This window comes from Aspergillus welwitschiae (genome assembly GCF_003344945.1).
Source record: "Aspergillus welwitschiae strain CBS 139.54b unplaced genomic scaffold BDQ94scaffold_66, whole genome shotgun sequence".
Classification (NCBI taxonomy): Eukaryota; Fungi; Ascomycota; class Eurotiomycetes; order Eurotiales; family Aspergillaceae; genus Aspergillus; species Aspergillus welwitschiae.
In genome coordinates this window covers 1-14,804 of record NW_020798760.1, presented here as the reverse complement: position 1 = coordinate 14,804, position 14,804 = coordinate 1, and the positions used below count along the sequence as shown (strand labels likewise).

At 49.5% G+C, this 14,804-nt stretch overlaps 6 protein-coding genes across 6 annotated transcripts; 2 read left to right on the top strand and 4 right to left on the bottom strand.

Moving 5' to 3' along the window:
- Window positions 1-29: 29 nt before the first annotated feature.
- Window positions 30-1,527, bottom strand: BDQ94DRAFT_175828 (major facilitator superfamily domain-containing protein; the record flags this gene model as incomplete). Its single annotated transcript, XM_026772567.1, has 4 exons — window positions 30-262; window positions 347-440; window positions 515-1,390; window positions 1,438-1,527. 4 exons carry the CDS (start codon window positions 1,525-1,527, stop codon window positions 30-32), a joined length of 1,293 nt encoding a protein of 430 aa, XP_026620203.1.
- A 508-nt stretch (window positions 1,528-2,035) lies between these two features.
- On the top strand, window positions 2,036-2,882 carry BDQ94DRAFT_163829 (MBL fold metallo-hydrolase; the record flags this gene model as incomplete). Its single annotated transcript, XM_026769823.1, has 2 exons — window positions 2,036-2,468; window positions 2,500-2,882. 2 exons carry the CDS (start codon window positions 2,036-2,038, stop codon window positions 2,880-2,882), a joined length of 816 nt encoding a protein of 271 aa, XP_026620202.1.
- Window positions 2,883-3,139: 257 nt separating this feature from the next.
- On the bottom strand, window positions 3,140-4,657 carry BDQ94DRAFT_185142 (Zn(II)2Cys6 transcription factor; the record flags this gene model as incomplete). The annotated part of the gene is made up of 3 exons (XM_026774803.1): window positions 3,140-3,863; window positions 3,935-4,442; window positions 4,500-4,657. 3 exons carry the CDS (start codon window positions 4,655-4,657, stop codon window positions 3,183-3,185), a joined length of 1,347 nt encoding a protein of 448 aa, XP_026620201.1. The 3' UTR covers window positions 3,140-3,182.
- Window positions 4,658-5,446: 789 nt separating this feature from the next.
- Window positions 5,447-7,425, bottom strand: BDQ94DRAFT_185140 (arylsulfatase; the record flags this gene model as incomplete). The annotated part of the gene is made up of 5 exons (XM_026774802.1): window positions 5,447-5,788; window positions 5,881-6,004; window positions 6,045-6,532; window positions 6,595-7,073; window positions 7,122-7,425. 5 exons carry the CDS (start codon window positions 7,423-7,425, stop codon window positions 5,447-5,449), a joined length of 1,737 nt encoding a protein of 578 aa, XP_026620200.1.
- Window positions 7,426-8,859: 1,434 nt separating this feature from the next.
- BDQ94DRAFT_185138 (P-loop containing nucleoside triphosphate hydrolase protein) lies at window positions 8,860-12,343 on the bottom strand (the record flags this gene model as incomplete). Its single annotated transcript, XM_026774801.1, has 3 exons — window positions 8,860-10,218; window positions 10,275-11,930; window positions 11,986-12,343. 3 exons carry the CDS (start codon window positions 12,341-12,343, stop codon window positions 8,939-8,941), a joined length of 3,294 nt encoding a protein of 1,097 aa, XP_026620199.1. The 3' UTR covers window positions 8,860-8,938.
- Window positions 12,344-13,253: 910 nt separating this feature from the next.
- On the top strand, window positions 13,254-14,728 carry BDQ94DRAFT_175823 (ankyrin repeat domain-containing protein; the record flags this gene model as incomplete). The annotated part of the gene is made up of 2 exons (XM_026772566.1): window positions 13,254-13,363; window positions 13,447-14,728. The coding sequence occupies 2 exons, from the start codon at window positions 13,254-13,256 to the stop codon at window positions 14,726-14,728; spliced, it is 1,392 nt and encodes a 463-aa protein (XP_026620198.1).
- Window positions 14,729-14,804: the final 76 nt, after the last annotated feature.

Below are 14,804 nucleotides of genomic sequence, written 5' to 3'. Positions count from 1 at the left end.
CTAAAGCCAGATACGCAGTTTATATAGCATTACACCTTGGGCGTCGCGGCGACAAAGTTCAGATACTTCTTACTTGCGGCACGTGCCATTGTAATGCCTTCCTGCTGCTGCTGCTGCTGTTTCCGGAGTTCGCCAATCTTCCACCCTCGGAGCAGGACTAAGCATAGCGCGGCGCTGATGTACATGAATCCCGTGAATAGTTGCGTGTGTAAAAATCCATGCCTTCCCGAGGTTCGCAGCTCGAGGCCGATGGCTTCTCCAACTGTTTTTCCCGTCTTGATCAGTATCTTGAGAAGTCATCTTCAGAAGAAAAGTGGTGGTGCAGAGAAGAAACAGAAAGACTTACACGTAGCAGGGACCGAACAGATCAGCCATATAATTGTCAAGCCCGACTGCAGATCCTCCAACGCGAAGACCTCTGCTCCAAGTGGACCGACCACCTGTATGCCGTTTCATTTGAGTGTTAGCGTCCACGCCGAGAAAATGAGACAGGAGACAGTGAGGAATGAGATACCGTCCAGAAAGTACCAAAGAAGACGCCTGCAAACAAGGCGAAGCAGATCAGAGCAGCGTAAGTGCGGGCAAAAGTCCATAACAACAAACAAAGCAAACCACTGACGAAGGTTGCGAAAGCAGCGATGTTGATACGACCGACGGCATCTGACATAAACCCCACGGCCGGACGCCCCACCATCTGGCCAACATTCATGACCGCCGTGACAATCGAGCCTTGGCTCAATGTCAACCCAACGCTGCGACCATACGTGGCCAGCGAGAACCAGATGACCATGAACCCCATTACACTGAAAAAGCTCCAGCCGAGGTACAACCACATCTCGTACCGGGTGCAGAGACGGAGGATAGTATGAAAAGATCGGGTGGGTGCTGCTACTATTTTCCTATCGCGTATGACAAGCAAACAGGTTGCGTTGACGACGAGCTGGCAAATGGCAAGGATACGGTAGGACCAGCCGAGGCCGAACCGCGCAAGCAGGGCATGCGTCGAAAGAGAGTAGATCAAGCCTCCTGTTCCACTGCCGCCGGTTGCAATGCCGGCTGCGAGACTGCGATGACGGCTGAACCATTGGGGTATGAGGTAGGTTGTCGAAAGGTACTGCAATCCGAGACCCCAGCCGAAGCAGACGCCTTGACTAAGGTAGAGTTGCCAGATTTCATGGCTCCAGGAGGCTCCCAAAAATGCAGCGGTTTCGAGCAGGACCCCCAATGCCATTGTTGCTTTCAAGCCAATGCGGCAGTGCAGGATACTGACTATTGGGGAGATAAACAGTGCCTGCGAGGCGGAGAGACTTCCGATAAAGGCATAATCAAGAGCTCGACTCCCGGAGAATGTGGAATGGGAGGTAAAGTAGGCAAGGAAGACACCGTAGCTCTAAATGGTGTCAGTGCAAGTGTGGTGAACTAGAAGGTGATACTAACAGATAGGATTCCCCAATGGTGAGCATTGTTCCAAAACACTGCCAGCACTATCACCCAAGCATATTTGCTGTCCACCTCGGAGGAGCTCATGGTGCTATTGTTTCACACGGGCCTTACTAGCACGGCTTTGGAGCCACCGCGGGTTTTATTATCACAAACTGGTCCCTAGATGACAAAGAATGCGGTGTGCACGGTGAGTCTGATATCTAATTTCGGAGACACGTGGGATGTGGGATGTTGTGGGATGTATGCCATGACAAAAACCTTCTAGAAAAGGTGGAGAAGACTATCCAGCTAAGTTGTAAGAGAGGAGTCATGGGCACACATTATTCATTTTTGAGACAATTAATCATACGACGTGCGACTAATTAATCATCAAGAGCATAAGTCAATATTGTTGTTAAAACAATTCCGGTGGGAGGGAGAAAGGGCGATGGCTTCACCTAGGCACCCTGAAGAAACATATAAGGAGCCAAAAAACCACTCTGAGTGATGATCATCCAGCTTAAAACCAAAGAGAACAATCTTCTCTCAAGTTAAATACTCGTTCTTCTATCCCAAGCAACATAAGCTATCTCTTTCCCATCCCAGGCCCAAAATGGCTCCCTTCCAAGGTTCCGTCTCAGTCACCCACATCACCACTGCCACCGCAGTCATCAACATCGACGGCATCTGCTTCCTCACCGACCCAGTCTTCTGCCCAGCCGGGTCCGAATACATCTACGACGGTTGGGTAAAAGCGGACTGGAAAGAATGGGGCTTCAACGGCCGCCCTCCAACCTCAACGCTTCGCAGCTTCGAGGGTCCCGCGCTCCAGCTTCACGACCTCCCGCCCATCGACGCCGTGCTCCTTAGCCACGAAGACCATGTCGACAATCTCGACCCCCTGGGCCGACAGCTCCTTGACGGCCGCCGCGTCTTCACCACTCCTGACGGTGCCAAGAACCTAGCTCCTCGGCCCGGCGTCGTCGGCCTCCAGCCCTGGCAGACAGTTGAGAAGTTGATCGGCGGCAAGCACTTCCGTATCACTGGTACGGCCATGCAAGCATTTTCCCGGTGGAGAGGTCACTGGGTTTATTGTTGAGTGTGACTCCTTCGGGGTCAGCGATGATGGATTGCCGAATGTAGTGTATTTCTCAGGCGATACTGTTTGGATCGATGAGCTAGCGGAAATTAGAAAGAAGTGGCATGTTTCTGTGGCAGTGCTGAACCTGGGGAATGCGTTGTTCGAGTCGCCAAAGGGGATGTTGCAGATAACGTTTGATGGGCAGCAGGCGGCGCATTTGATGCGAGTGATTGGGGTGGATGTTATGGTGCCGATTCACTTTGAGTCGTGGGAGCATTTTACGGAACATCAGGCGGATTTGAAGCGCGTGTTTGAGAAGGAAGAGGTTGAGGGGAAGGTGTGTTGGTTGGTGCCGGGGGTGGAGAAAAGGGTTCTCTAGGGGTACTATTTAGGGAGGACTATGTGGTTACTCTTAGTAGGGGTTACATGATATATAGGATTGATGGTTGGGCCGGATAGAATATCTTATTCAACAGGAGGTTTCGGCGTACAGTGGAAGTAAAATGGTAGACTATATATATTGTTCTGCGTTGAATACTTTCATCTTCACTTCTGCTATAGGACCCTTTCCTGCTATATACTAAGTAGTAGTAGGCGAATGTTAGCCAACATTATCCAACAGGAACTGTCAAGGCCGTTTAGTATTAAAAATGGGAGCTGTTTACGAACATATTTCCTATCAAAACCACCACTGCTCCATTTCCGCACCATCCAACAGCCTCCCACACGACGAAATCCAATTCCCCTCGTCACGACCATCCAGTCGCGTCCCACCCCGGCACGCCTCCATCTGCAGTAACCGTGACAGCTCCCGATCCGACTGTGCCTCCCAGAGATGTCGACTATCTGGAGGGGGAAATTGTAGATCGGAAATTCGCAATACTAGCCTCCCGTTCCCCACAATCGCTTCATCTTTTTCGCTTCCTGGTAAATCGTTCTCCCTCCCACAGAGTCGGCAAAGTCGATACATTGCCAAACCGAGCCGTTTGAGTTCCTCCATTCCGATCCAAATGCACGTGACAGATTGCATGGTATGATGATACCGTTCCATCATTTGTGGATAGTAGAATATTCGATTGCGGAGGCAAGTGCTGACCAGGAGGGAGAGGATGTGTTGGTCCATGGGGGAGAGGGAGAGGGTCAGGTCGAGGGAGCGTGGGGTGGTGCAGATGTCAGTATTATTATTATTGTTGACTGTGGTGTGGTTAATGCTGTGGCTCCTCAGAATAAAGGAAAAGATCAGGTATAGAAGGATTGCTTGGTATGTCGCCACGGGACATCGGGATGCGGTCGCTTGCGAACCTGTTGAATTGTTGTTGGAAGTTTCTGTTTGAAATGGGAGGGCGCGTGTCCATTTTTCCTAGGTCATCCTTTAGGCTGTGCGTTTTTTTGGGGGGGGGGGGGGTGGTTGTGAGGAAGAAGGAGACTTACCTGCTGTGCTAGTATGGAATGGCCCTGTTTCCGGTGCAGGCTGATCGCCGCCTCTCGAGCTGAAGGCTTATTACTAACCCATAACCCGATCACAGAGACAGCCTGTAAGAGCAATGGTGGCTCATCAGAGGCATTAAAGGTGGCTCGATGCAGGACGGGCCAATGGGAGTGAAAATGGGCGAAATAAAGGTGGATATAAGGGAGGAAATGGGCGGTCGAGTCATGGTCTTCGACAGTGGGGAGAGGAGAGCAAGGAAGCGTGTGGTCCTCCAGGGACTGCGATGTTGGTGATGGTTGAGTTGATGCCGATAATTGAGGTTGTTGATCCTGCTGTTGAGGTCTTTGGCGGTCGTCATAGATACACTGCCGTGTCTGGGCGGAACACCGACTACAGGGAGCGCCTCCACTGCAGCGGGTTTTGGCTAGGCGACAGCGCCGGCAGGCTCGAGATACCCGGGTTGGCTCGTCCGGGACGTGGTCGAGACGAATATGGCGACGAAGAGAGTCACTTGAAAAGAGTCAGAGGGTTACGTATTTGTCTACCTAAGAAATAGTGTATACGCACCTTCTAGAGAATGTGCGGGCGCAAAGCGGACACTCCCGGGCCAATGCGCCCGTGTGCTGTCCTTCATGGCGCGTCCGGTGTTCTTTTCGCTGGAAGCTGGATGTGCAGCCAGAAATTCGACATTTGAAACGATTTTGAATAGTACGTAATGGGGACATTTCTTTTCCTGGAGTTAGCAGTTCCGTTGCTGGAGGAAAAGGATGTAGAGGGGACTCTATCGAGGTGGAATTCATCCCACCGGCTCCACAAACCCTTTATCTCCATCCCACCGGATCCCTCCGAGTGGCCATCTGGGTAATCCTAATACGGATTCCCCAAGCTCATTCATTCAGTTGGGCACCCACCCGCAACAGCTTCAAAACTAAGTGCGGCAGTTTCAAACCGAGGCTAGAAAAGCAGTTCACATAGGTCCAGAGAAATGCCAGCTTTTTTTCAGAATGACCTTATACACCCTAAAAAGGAAATTGTTGAATTACTAATGTTCGGGATACCCTAACCCCCAAACCTATAGATTCTGAAAACGAATTCTTAGTTCACTGATTGGAAATCGAAACTGACTGAGTCTGATACTACATCATATTTTCACGTGGGAAGAGCTTGAAATCCCGTCTTACAACCTTCGCAAATTTCATCAATGCATCCAAAATCGTAGGATTCTCCACTTAAGAACCTCTGCTGCCATCCCTTCTCTTCAGAGGCGGGCTCAACCTTTCCCTAACGACAGACTCCGCGATCCACCCCGTAACTCTAAACCGCGGTTTAACCGAGACAATGAACAGGCGAGATAATCCACGAAGAGACTCGGGGCTAGAACTTGTATTTTTTGAAATGTATGTTTATCTAGACCTGAGGTTACTAGACAGAATAGTCAACTCAAGCACCGCATATGCTGGCTCATGCCACCCTTTCTACCCCCACTAATCCCGGCAGTCTCCAATCACTCGACCCTAGATCCACAGATCCAGAGAATAGCCGTTCCGGTATGCCAACGCTGTCTGCGGCCCCTCCGCATCAATGACATATCCATACTCGCACCGATCATACGACACCTTTGGCTGGTCATGATAGAATTCATCATACTGGGCTCTCAGAGCGTCGAGGAGATTCTGCACCGACCCGTCGGGGTGTAGGACTTCCCATGGCTTAATGCAGGTCCGACCCTTGCAGGACTTAAGGACGAGTAACAAAGCGTCAAGGCGATCGATCACCGCCGGAATGTCGTAGCCCAAGATTGTGGCGTTCTTAGTCTTGACGTTGGGGTGGAGGTTGTTGACTTGGTAGGGGTCGGTCTGTGTTGTCATTGAGGGCTGAGTTAGTAAACCACGTAAATCGAGAGGATTGTTTAGGAAGGTAGACGGGGTCAGGGGGTAGGTAATCCTACACTAAGATCATACAGCTCGTGCTCGTTGTTGCACCACACCGAGTAGAACAAATTGTACTCCTGGCTGAGAATGCGGAGAGCTTTGTAAGTGTTATTGGGAACAGTTGGAGTTCCTATTGCATTTCTGTTAGCGGGTTTTTATTTCCTCGTTAAATTGGAGGTACTTGCCTAAGTTCGACAAGCCACCTTCGAGCATCGCTTGCCCCCAGTACTCGACCGCCACGTGCTCATGCAGAGTTCCCTCCACATCGGCAATGGGCATGGGTGTCCCATCAAAGTCGTCGCGCAGCGGTAGACTAGCCAAGGAAAATATTGTGGGTGCGATGTCAATGTGGGTCGTGACAATATCCTGCTGCTGGCCCTCGGGGATTCCGGGCCCGCGGATGAAGAACGGCACGCGAATATCTTCGTCAAAGGCGCAGGTCTTGCCCGGTGGCAGCCTGTGCTGGCTAATGTGGAATCCATTGTCGGATGTGTAGATGATGTACGTGTTGTCAATTTCGGAGCTGGCTTCCAGACGAGCGATGAGCGAGTCAACCAGTTCGTCAACGCCCTGCAAGGCACGCAGACGCTGCCGGTAATAGTGGTCGTTGTAGTCGATGACGGATTGGTTGCGATATGGGAGATTGTGGATCCAACTGACGCCAGTAGGCTATAATAAAAGTCAGATTTGAAACCTCATCGAGCTAATGCGAGCAAGGTTGGGCAACTCACTTCCTTAGGGTTAAAGTTTGCCGTACGGGGAACCTTGGCCTCGGGGAACAGATGCTTATGGCGCTCTTCTGGAATGGGCTCATCCATCCATAGAGGGCCCGCCCCAGCACCATATGTCCCATTCATGTTCGAGTGGGGTGCAATGGGAGTCACGGTGAGAAAAAATGGCCGTTCACCTGTGAGAGCATCTTCCAAGAAGCCCATCGCCTTCTCAGTCAGGACTTCAGTTGTGTGGCGGCCAAGGTAGCTAACGGGCTGGTCGTGGTTGCGCTGGTAAGTCGCGTTCATGTAGTCGTAGGTATAAGGGTCCAGCACGAAGTCAGAGCCATTGAATCCCGCGGCATAGGGCTTGTCGTAGTAATCCACAGAATGAGAGTTCATCAACTTTCCCGTATAGTATGTGTCATACCCAGCCTTTTGCATCCATACGGGAAGGTAGTTATCGTTAAATCCTTGGTTAATGAACTTAGGATATCCGCCTGTAAATAGTTAGGATGCGAGAGCTAGCAATTGAAACTTAGACCTACCCCATGGGGGGTTCACGTCCGTCACATTGGTATTGTGGGCTTGTCGTCCTGTCAAAAGGCTGACTCGAGATGGGCAGCACAACGCTGTTGTAACGAAATGATTATTGAAAGACATTCCCTTGTCTTGCATGTGCTTTGTAGTTAGAGGCATATACGACAGGGAGTCTAGCTTCAAATCCTGATCATCAGTCATGATAAAGAGGAAGTTCGGTGGTTTGGAGGCTAACTGAGCTGTGGCCAGGCCCGCCTCGAGGGCTGCCATGAAACCACAAGTCAGAGCCAAACCGTTTGCGGACACCTTCATATTGACAATCTGTAGAGACGCTTAGTATTTGAGACTCCCTGAAGCTGTCAGTGGAACTATTTATATGCGTTCAAGAGTGATATCCGAACGTCATACCTGACCCTCCCCTCTCAACCGTTCTTTGTGGCCGTTCTTCCATGTATGCTTAACCAAGAGAAACCTCGCCGAATCCTGCGATCCTTCCCGATACCCATGCGAACATCACTTCCACGTTCAGTGTAAGTATCATTAAGTGGGAATAACTCGAACTCAATCCCTTGGGGCCAGTATGTGGGTCACCAAGAGGAATACGAGGGCGCTAGATCAGATTAAGTGGGCCCGGTTTCTGCAGCATTGAGGAAAAGTCGTCTTTCTAAATACTGCATTTCGCGTCTCAAAGACCCACTTCTCCAACATTTCCACGTTGGAGGCTCAGTTTAATCGCCTTTGTCATCCCGGTGGGATGGATGGAGTGACCTGGGCGACCTACTCAGCTGCTTTGGAATAACTATTTAGCTATCTGCTAGTTAGTTAACTGGCGTGGGGGTCTCAGCAAAACGTAAGATCTACCGAACCGGTGAAAAGTTGAGTGAGGCGCCAAGTAGGGATGGGCTTTAATACGCCGAGCTCAACCTATACTGAAATATGTGATATTCCCAAAGCCTAGTGATGGATATCACTAGACTGCGTATGTCCCCATATCCCACCTGTTTCTCTGTAAAAGCGTTAACTTCGCCCTGATCCGGATCGACAAAGATTACGGCCCCGGATATTTGCACTGCATAGGCTGATATATCTTGACTCCACGTGAGATATTTGGGTAGTTCCTGGTAGGGGCCTATGTCGGCCTACCCATACTCTGTGAGGTACTCATCAGCGCAAAGAAATCTTGATACGATGAATTATTTTAAATGGGAAAAAGGAAATATCGAATCAATCTATCATTTATGGTAAGCTTTCTATTTCGATGAGATAGAGGGCCACGGCGGACTGTCCGCTCAAGCCTTACAAGTCATGGATTTATGAGTCACATGTGGGTACTATTTGGTGTAGATGAAGAGAGATATGCCACATTCAGATGCGTGCTACGCGAGGAGGGAAATATTTAACAAGTGGACTGGAAATCCTTTTTGGTTCTCATCCTGTTCCAATCAAGATTTCCAAATCTGCAGTACCAGAATGCCAAATTCCAGATACTGCCAGTCTAATGAGGTTAACAACTTTCCAAACGCTGTCTCCGACTCCGTCCTCTTGATAATTGGTCCGGCATATGCTCTGAACTCCTTCACCGATCTCCATCACATATTTATCCTCTACAGATTTAGTAGTAGAACAGGGCATGGCATATGTACCTCGTAACCGGACATTGGTTCAGTTCTACGGGAAGCCGGTTCCACGTAGGCAGGCTTCACCACGTAATACAGGGAGACCTTGACTTAAAAAGAAATATATATACCAACAAACTAGCACTCAACTAACTATTAACACCCTCTCATTACTTCATATCATTAGCAGGAATTGAAATTTGGCCTGTTCAGATTTCGCCAAAGCTCACAAAATGCATTCCGCCTCCACACCGATAACCATCGCGCTGTCTAATCCACTCATACCCAAAGGGACAGTTTCCCAACTCTTTGAGACGCTCTTGAATATCCCTTTCTTCCTGGGCTGCTTTCTCCTTCTCTGCCAGCGATTCTTGGAATTTCTCCAGCAGCTGCCGTACTTTAGTCAGCTTCTGCTGGGATTCGGATTCTTGAGAGTCAGAATCAGCTTGCCAGATCACTGACTCATATCTTGTAGCTTCCGACCTCAGGCGAGCAGTTATCTTGCGAAGGTTGCTAATTCCCTCCTGATGAAACCTTGCTGCTGTCTTGTCTAACTGCAGCTGATTCCATACATCATCGGAGATGTTAGGATCACGAGGTGTGTTCATCGGTGGTGGTTCTTGTCCTTCCTCGTTCTGCCCACGCGGGGATTGGGCTTTTAACACCATTTCTTGTTTCTCAGTAGTTGGCGTCATTGAAGCAGGCTTCACTATGTCGATATTTTTCTGGATGTGGGTCTTCGGCGGTGGTCGAGCTCGTGCACGGGCATGATCAGATACTTCCTCAGAAGGCGATGCCTTTCGCTTCCGAGAGGAGTTGATTGCTGCTGTTCGATTATGCCGTTGTTGAATCATAGAAGAAATCTCCTCTCGCACAATAGCTTCGGGAATGTCGGATGATGAAGGGAGAGTGTGGCCTCGCATTATCCGTGAAAAGATCGCCTTGGAAAGCGTGTGGATATCGCGGGCGTTTGCCCAGGACGGCATCATAGAAAGTCTTCTGAAGGAAACCTCGAGGCAGCTTTGGAACTCCGAAGATGATTTTAATTTCATCGTGCCAAGTCCCTTGAGTTCCAATGTTTTGTATAGCAATGAAATGCTGTCACTGGCAGAGATATTCTTGAAATGAATGACTTCAGGAAAGCGTCCGATCAGGCCCTGATTGGCTTCCATGAGTTCATTCATCTCGTCTTCGTATCCAGCCAAGATTGTTACCAGCTTGTTTCGGTACCGGTCCTTGGTAAGGTTATTGACCATTTCAATAACGGCATCCTTCCCGTATGTCCCATCGGCCAGTTTGTAAGCTTCATCAATAAACAAAACCCGTCCTAAGGCCGACTCAAAAGCCTTCTTAGTCTTTGGTCCAGTGTGACCGACATACTCGCCTATCAAATCCGTGGCAGAGCATTCCACAACATCTTTGGTCGCAAGCAAGCCCATCTCATAGAAAACTGCGCCCATTCTCTTCGCCGTTGTTGTTTTCCCAGTTCCTGCAAAACAATCAGCGAATGGTCAATCTCTCTATTTCTGCGATATTGCTACATACCTGGTGGGCCACAGAAGATGAAGTTGAATGGTATTTGCTCGCGTGGGTCCTGGCCAAGAACCTTCATGTTTCTGGCAATTCGCTGATAGGCTTCTAACCTTTCGACAAGCTGTTGGCAGCCAACAAAATCGTGGAAAATACTTCTAATGCTTCCCAGTTCAGGATTGCCTCTGTCGAATTCCAGATCTAGGTCTTGTGGCTCAAGGACATCCCCTTTTTCTCGACTCCCCCCCTCCAAAAAGCGCCGATGTTGATTGATCTTAGCCCGATCTAGTAAAATGTCAACTTCAGCTGCGTTACCAAAATTTGGTCCATTCCGAGCTCGCCGAAGGACTTCTAAGGCAGCATTCCTAGCCTCTTCGGAAGCCAAAAACCCCTGTTGAATAAGTTTAAGATCGAGTATCTGCCGTAGCTCATCATCCGTGTAGTCCTTGAAGTCAAAGGCAGATGCCAGAGGGAATCGTCGCGCTAGTGCCGGGTTGACGATGTTGAGCATCGATTCCATAGGCTCTCTGTATCCCAAGAGAAGAACGCATCGGTCTTCACAAGAGGTACTTTGCACCTCTGCGGCAATTGTATCTACGACCGCCGCTCGATATGGATCAGGTGATGTGACTGAATTGCCATCTCCACCTCCAAGCATGTATGCCTCGTCGATGATGAGCACTTTGCCCTTTGTAGCATCAAGGATAGCCCGGGTATTCGCCTCTGACTGTCCAAGAGCGCTGCCAATGAAATCAGAAGGGTTCTTCAATACGACTTCGCCGTTACTGAGCAGTCCAATATCAGCCAATATTTGACCATATAATTTCGCGACTGTTGTTTTTCCGGTGCCCGGATTACCGAGAAAAAGTTTGTTCAGAGAGCATTCGACCAACGGCTTTTCGTCTAGTTCGCGCTCGTAATTGAGCTGTAGTCGATGAATTAATGCCTCGACCGCATTCTTAACGGCTCGCAAGCCTACCATCCCGAGAAGCTTTTTCCACGCGGTGCTAGTATCAAATGCGCTTGAAGGGGCCGGGCCAATAAGATCTTCCTGGGTCAGGAAAAAATCGTCGATGTTGTATCCAGCTTTCATTTCTCGAAAGAGGCGATCAGCTTGTCGGTGGAGGATCACTGACAATGCAGTTTGCACGTCTCTAGCATTTCCGAATCCATATCGGCCACGTCCACGGGCGATTCGCCGAACGACTATTCGCATAAAGCGGCCGTCCAGGCCATCTTCGGCCCTTATTTTGTCACCAAACCTCATCGTCAGCTCATGAACAAGAATTTGATGAAGTTCATGGTCTTGGTAGTCGGGAAACTTTATTGTCGTGGGTATAAGGCTCGAAAAAGCTGGATGGTGACCTCTGAACTCCAGCATCTGCTTTCCATGGCCAGCGAAAACGACAACGACCTTCCCAGTTAACCTCTCCACCAGGGATAGAAGCACATTGAGGACCGCAGTTCCGTCACATGTGCCAGAGGAAAGCAATTGATGAGCATCGTCGACAAGAAGAACACCTCCATCCTCAACCTCATCCAGCAGGCGTTGAATACTCCGGACCCCTTCTGAGGCAAGTCGAGTCCCATTCACTGTCACGATGTCGCCAACCGGGAGTACATCCGCCTCGTGCAAGAATTTCGCATAATGCTCCGCGACCGTTGTTTTCCCTACTACAAATTATTCCTTGTCCGAAACGAGACATAATGGTGCTGAAGAACTCACCAGTGCCGGGATTGCCAATAAAAACTGCCCCGAATTTGTTCTTACGGTGACTAACTTGCTGTCTCCCTGAAGTAGCGATGAATGTGTTGATCTCGACAAACTTCTTTTTCACCTCGCACAGTCCAATCATTTCCATCAATGAGTCAAGCGCAGTGTTGGACATATCCCAGGCGCGCTTTTGGAATATCCAGTCGCTCTTGGGCGTGCATTCGTGGATCTCCCGCGGAGACTCGGTCGCGCTGTCCACAGTGCCATGGAGGATGGACGAGGGAGATTTTGTATCGGTTGCCGGTGGGGTCGTCAAATGCAGGTGAAGTTTCTCATCGATATTGCTTGAGGGTGTCTCGAGATTGTCCATATTTCCACTATGAGAATCTGAGCTATGGTTCCCGCTGGGAGGTCAATATAACGGGAAGCATACATACAGGCTCTACCGTACGAACAAAACTGGCGCATGCGATGAATAATAATATCAAAAGTCGAGATTACTTTCAATCGCCCGGCCTATTTTTTCTCTAGTGCGCAACTGGTAGGCGGCGGTGACACCAGACCGTAGGCGGCGCATCCCTTATTTGAAAAGCCCAATGTGGCGATACACATTCGGCATAGTAGCAAGACGACTGAAACAGCATGAGATAGCCTCATTTTGGGCATGGATGGCTCAGAGGAGAGACCTCTTGACGATGCTTGTCCGATGCTTATCTTGGGCCACAGTGATGCGGTTGCCTAGCCTAGGCTCATTTGCTGCACAGCCTTGTGGCTGATGCGATTACCTAGGGGCAGCCATGCAGTGACAACAACTTTCGTTTATAACAGTACTATGGTGTTGTCAAGGTTTAATGATCTTTTTATCATCTTTTGTATTTTTGCTTCCGTGATATCGTGCGTCTCTGCTTTAGGAGGCATATTAGGAGAGGGCGCTTAGGAAATGGCACATGACGCAATCAGACTTGGACTATGGGATAGGCTCGACGGGGTATGTAGGGCTCGGGTAGTGCTGGGAAAGAAATCCTGCGGCCCGGCGGGCGCGTACCTAACGAATAGGGTGGCAAGAGATGGGCATACTGACAGCAAGGCTGGGAGCACAGCCTCTTGTTTGATCCTACGCTCTTAAGCCTCCCGGGGTCGTAGTGAAAAGTAAATTAACGGTCTGCTCGCAAGAGGGCTCTCAAACATATCTTCTTCGAAACTGGACTCCCCGGCTTTCTGATTCTCCCAGGTGCAGTGCCTGCGATCATTTCTAAACCTTGTAGTCAACATCGAGCACTATGACTGCCGCAGGACGAAAACGTTTACTCGATGAGGTTCAGAGTTATCCAAAAAGAAGAAAAAATGGACCCGATCCGTTCACCATATCAAAAGATGATGGCGGAACACGGTAAGTAGTGTTATTCTCCTTCCCACTTTTTCCTTATGATAGTCCTTTTGAGACACTCGTAACAGGACTAACAATGAAGGCAGTGAATCTCCAATCGTCCCAGATCCTCATGAGACGATCAGAAATGACACCACCACACAGCCAGATATTGTAGACTCAATATCTTCCAACGAGGTCGAAGACATACTGCGACTCGACCTCGGAACTAAAGAAGGATTATCTCGCACTGAGGCCTTCGGTGCGTTTCTCAACGCGGCTCTATCTGACAGGACCTCCTCAACCAGAAGATCGCGCCCAAGGCAGCCACGATTTCCAGGTGTCACCGAGAATACGTCCATGACAAACCTCGAACGTGCAACGGAGTGTCTGAGCACGCTTGCGCAGACATTTAGCTCAGCCCAACGGATGGACTTCGACTTTGAGAGGCTAACAAAAGAGGCCCCAACTAACGGGGATGGTGGGAAAGGAAAATCACAATGGTCACCTCTTCATTTTGCGGCTCAGAGAGGTAGTGCCAGATTGTGTCAAGCGCTTTTGGACAAAGACGCATTTATAGACGCCAGGGAAGACGACTCCTGGACACCCCTGATGCTAGCGGCTCAGAACGGTCATTATGATGCGTGCTGTACCCTGATCGAGCGCGGAGCCGATGTCAATGCAGTTGCAGAGGACTCCCATACAGCGTTACTGCAAGCTGTCGCGACTGAGAAGATCGAAGTCGTCCAGCTCCTGCTCAGCCATGGGGCTGATATAAGAGCACATTTGAAAGGCCACAGTTGCGTTGAAATGGCAGCCTACCATTCGAACCCAGACCTCCTTCGATTATTGATTCAGCATGATCGTGGTAGTGTGAATGCCCCTGGTGACCGACAATGGACCCCACTTCACTTCACCGCTCAGTTCGATAAGGAGCATACCCTAGAAACGGCACAGATACTCATAGACGCTGATGCCAATGTTAATTCTCGTGCCGACCTGGGAGTTACGCCTCTTTTCCTGGCTGTTCAATCGAATCGGCTCGACTTGGTTAAACTCCTTGTCGACAAAGGCGCTGAGATTAACGTGTGCACCGAACGAGATATTACCCCGCTGGAAAGAGCAATAGGCAATTCTAACATTTCTATTATTGATTTCCTCATCGACCAAGGAGCCTGGACAGATCACGTGGATAGAAGAGGTTTCAATATCGTTCATATTGGAGCGATGCAAGGGGATGTGGCTGTTCTAGAGAGAGTTCTCAAGACAGGTGCCGATATAGAGGCGTCTTCGACTGACGGGAAGAAACTTCGGCCGATACATGTCGCCATCAATAACGACAATGAAGAGATCGCGTTGACTCTATTAGAACATGGAGCGCAGCCGTGAGGGTCTCTCTCTCTCTCTCTCTCAAATGTTGACTCTCTATTTCACGACTTTTTCTTTCATTTTTTTTTTTTTTTTT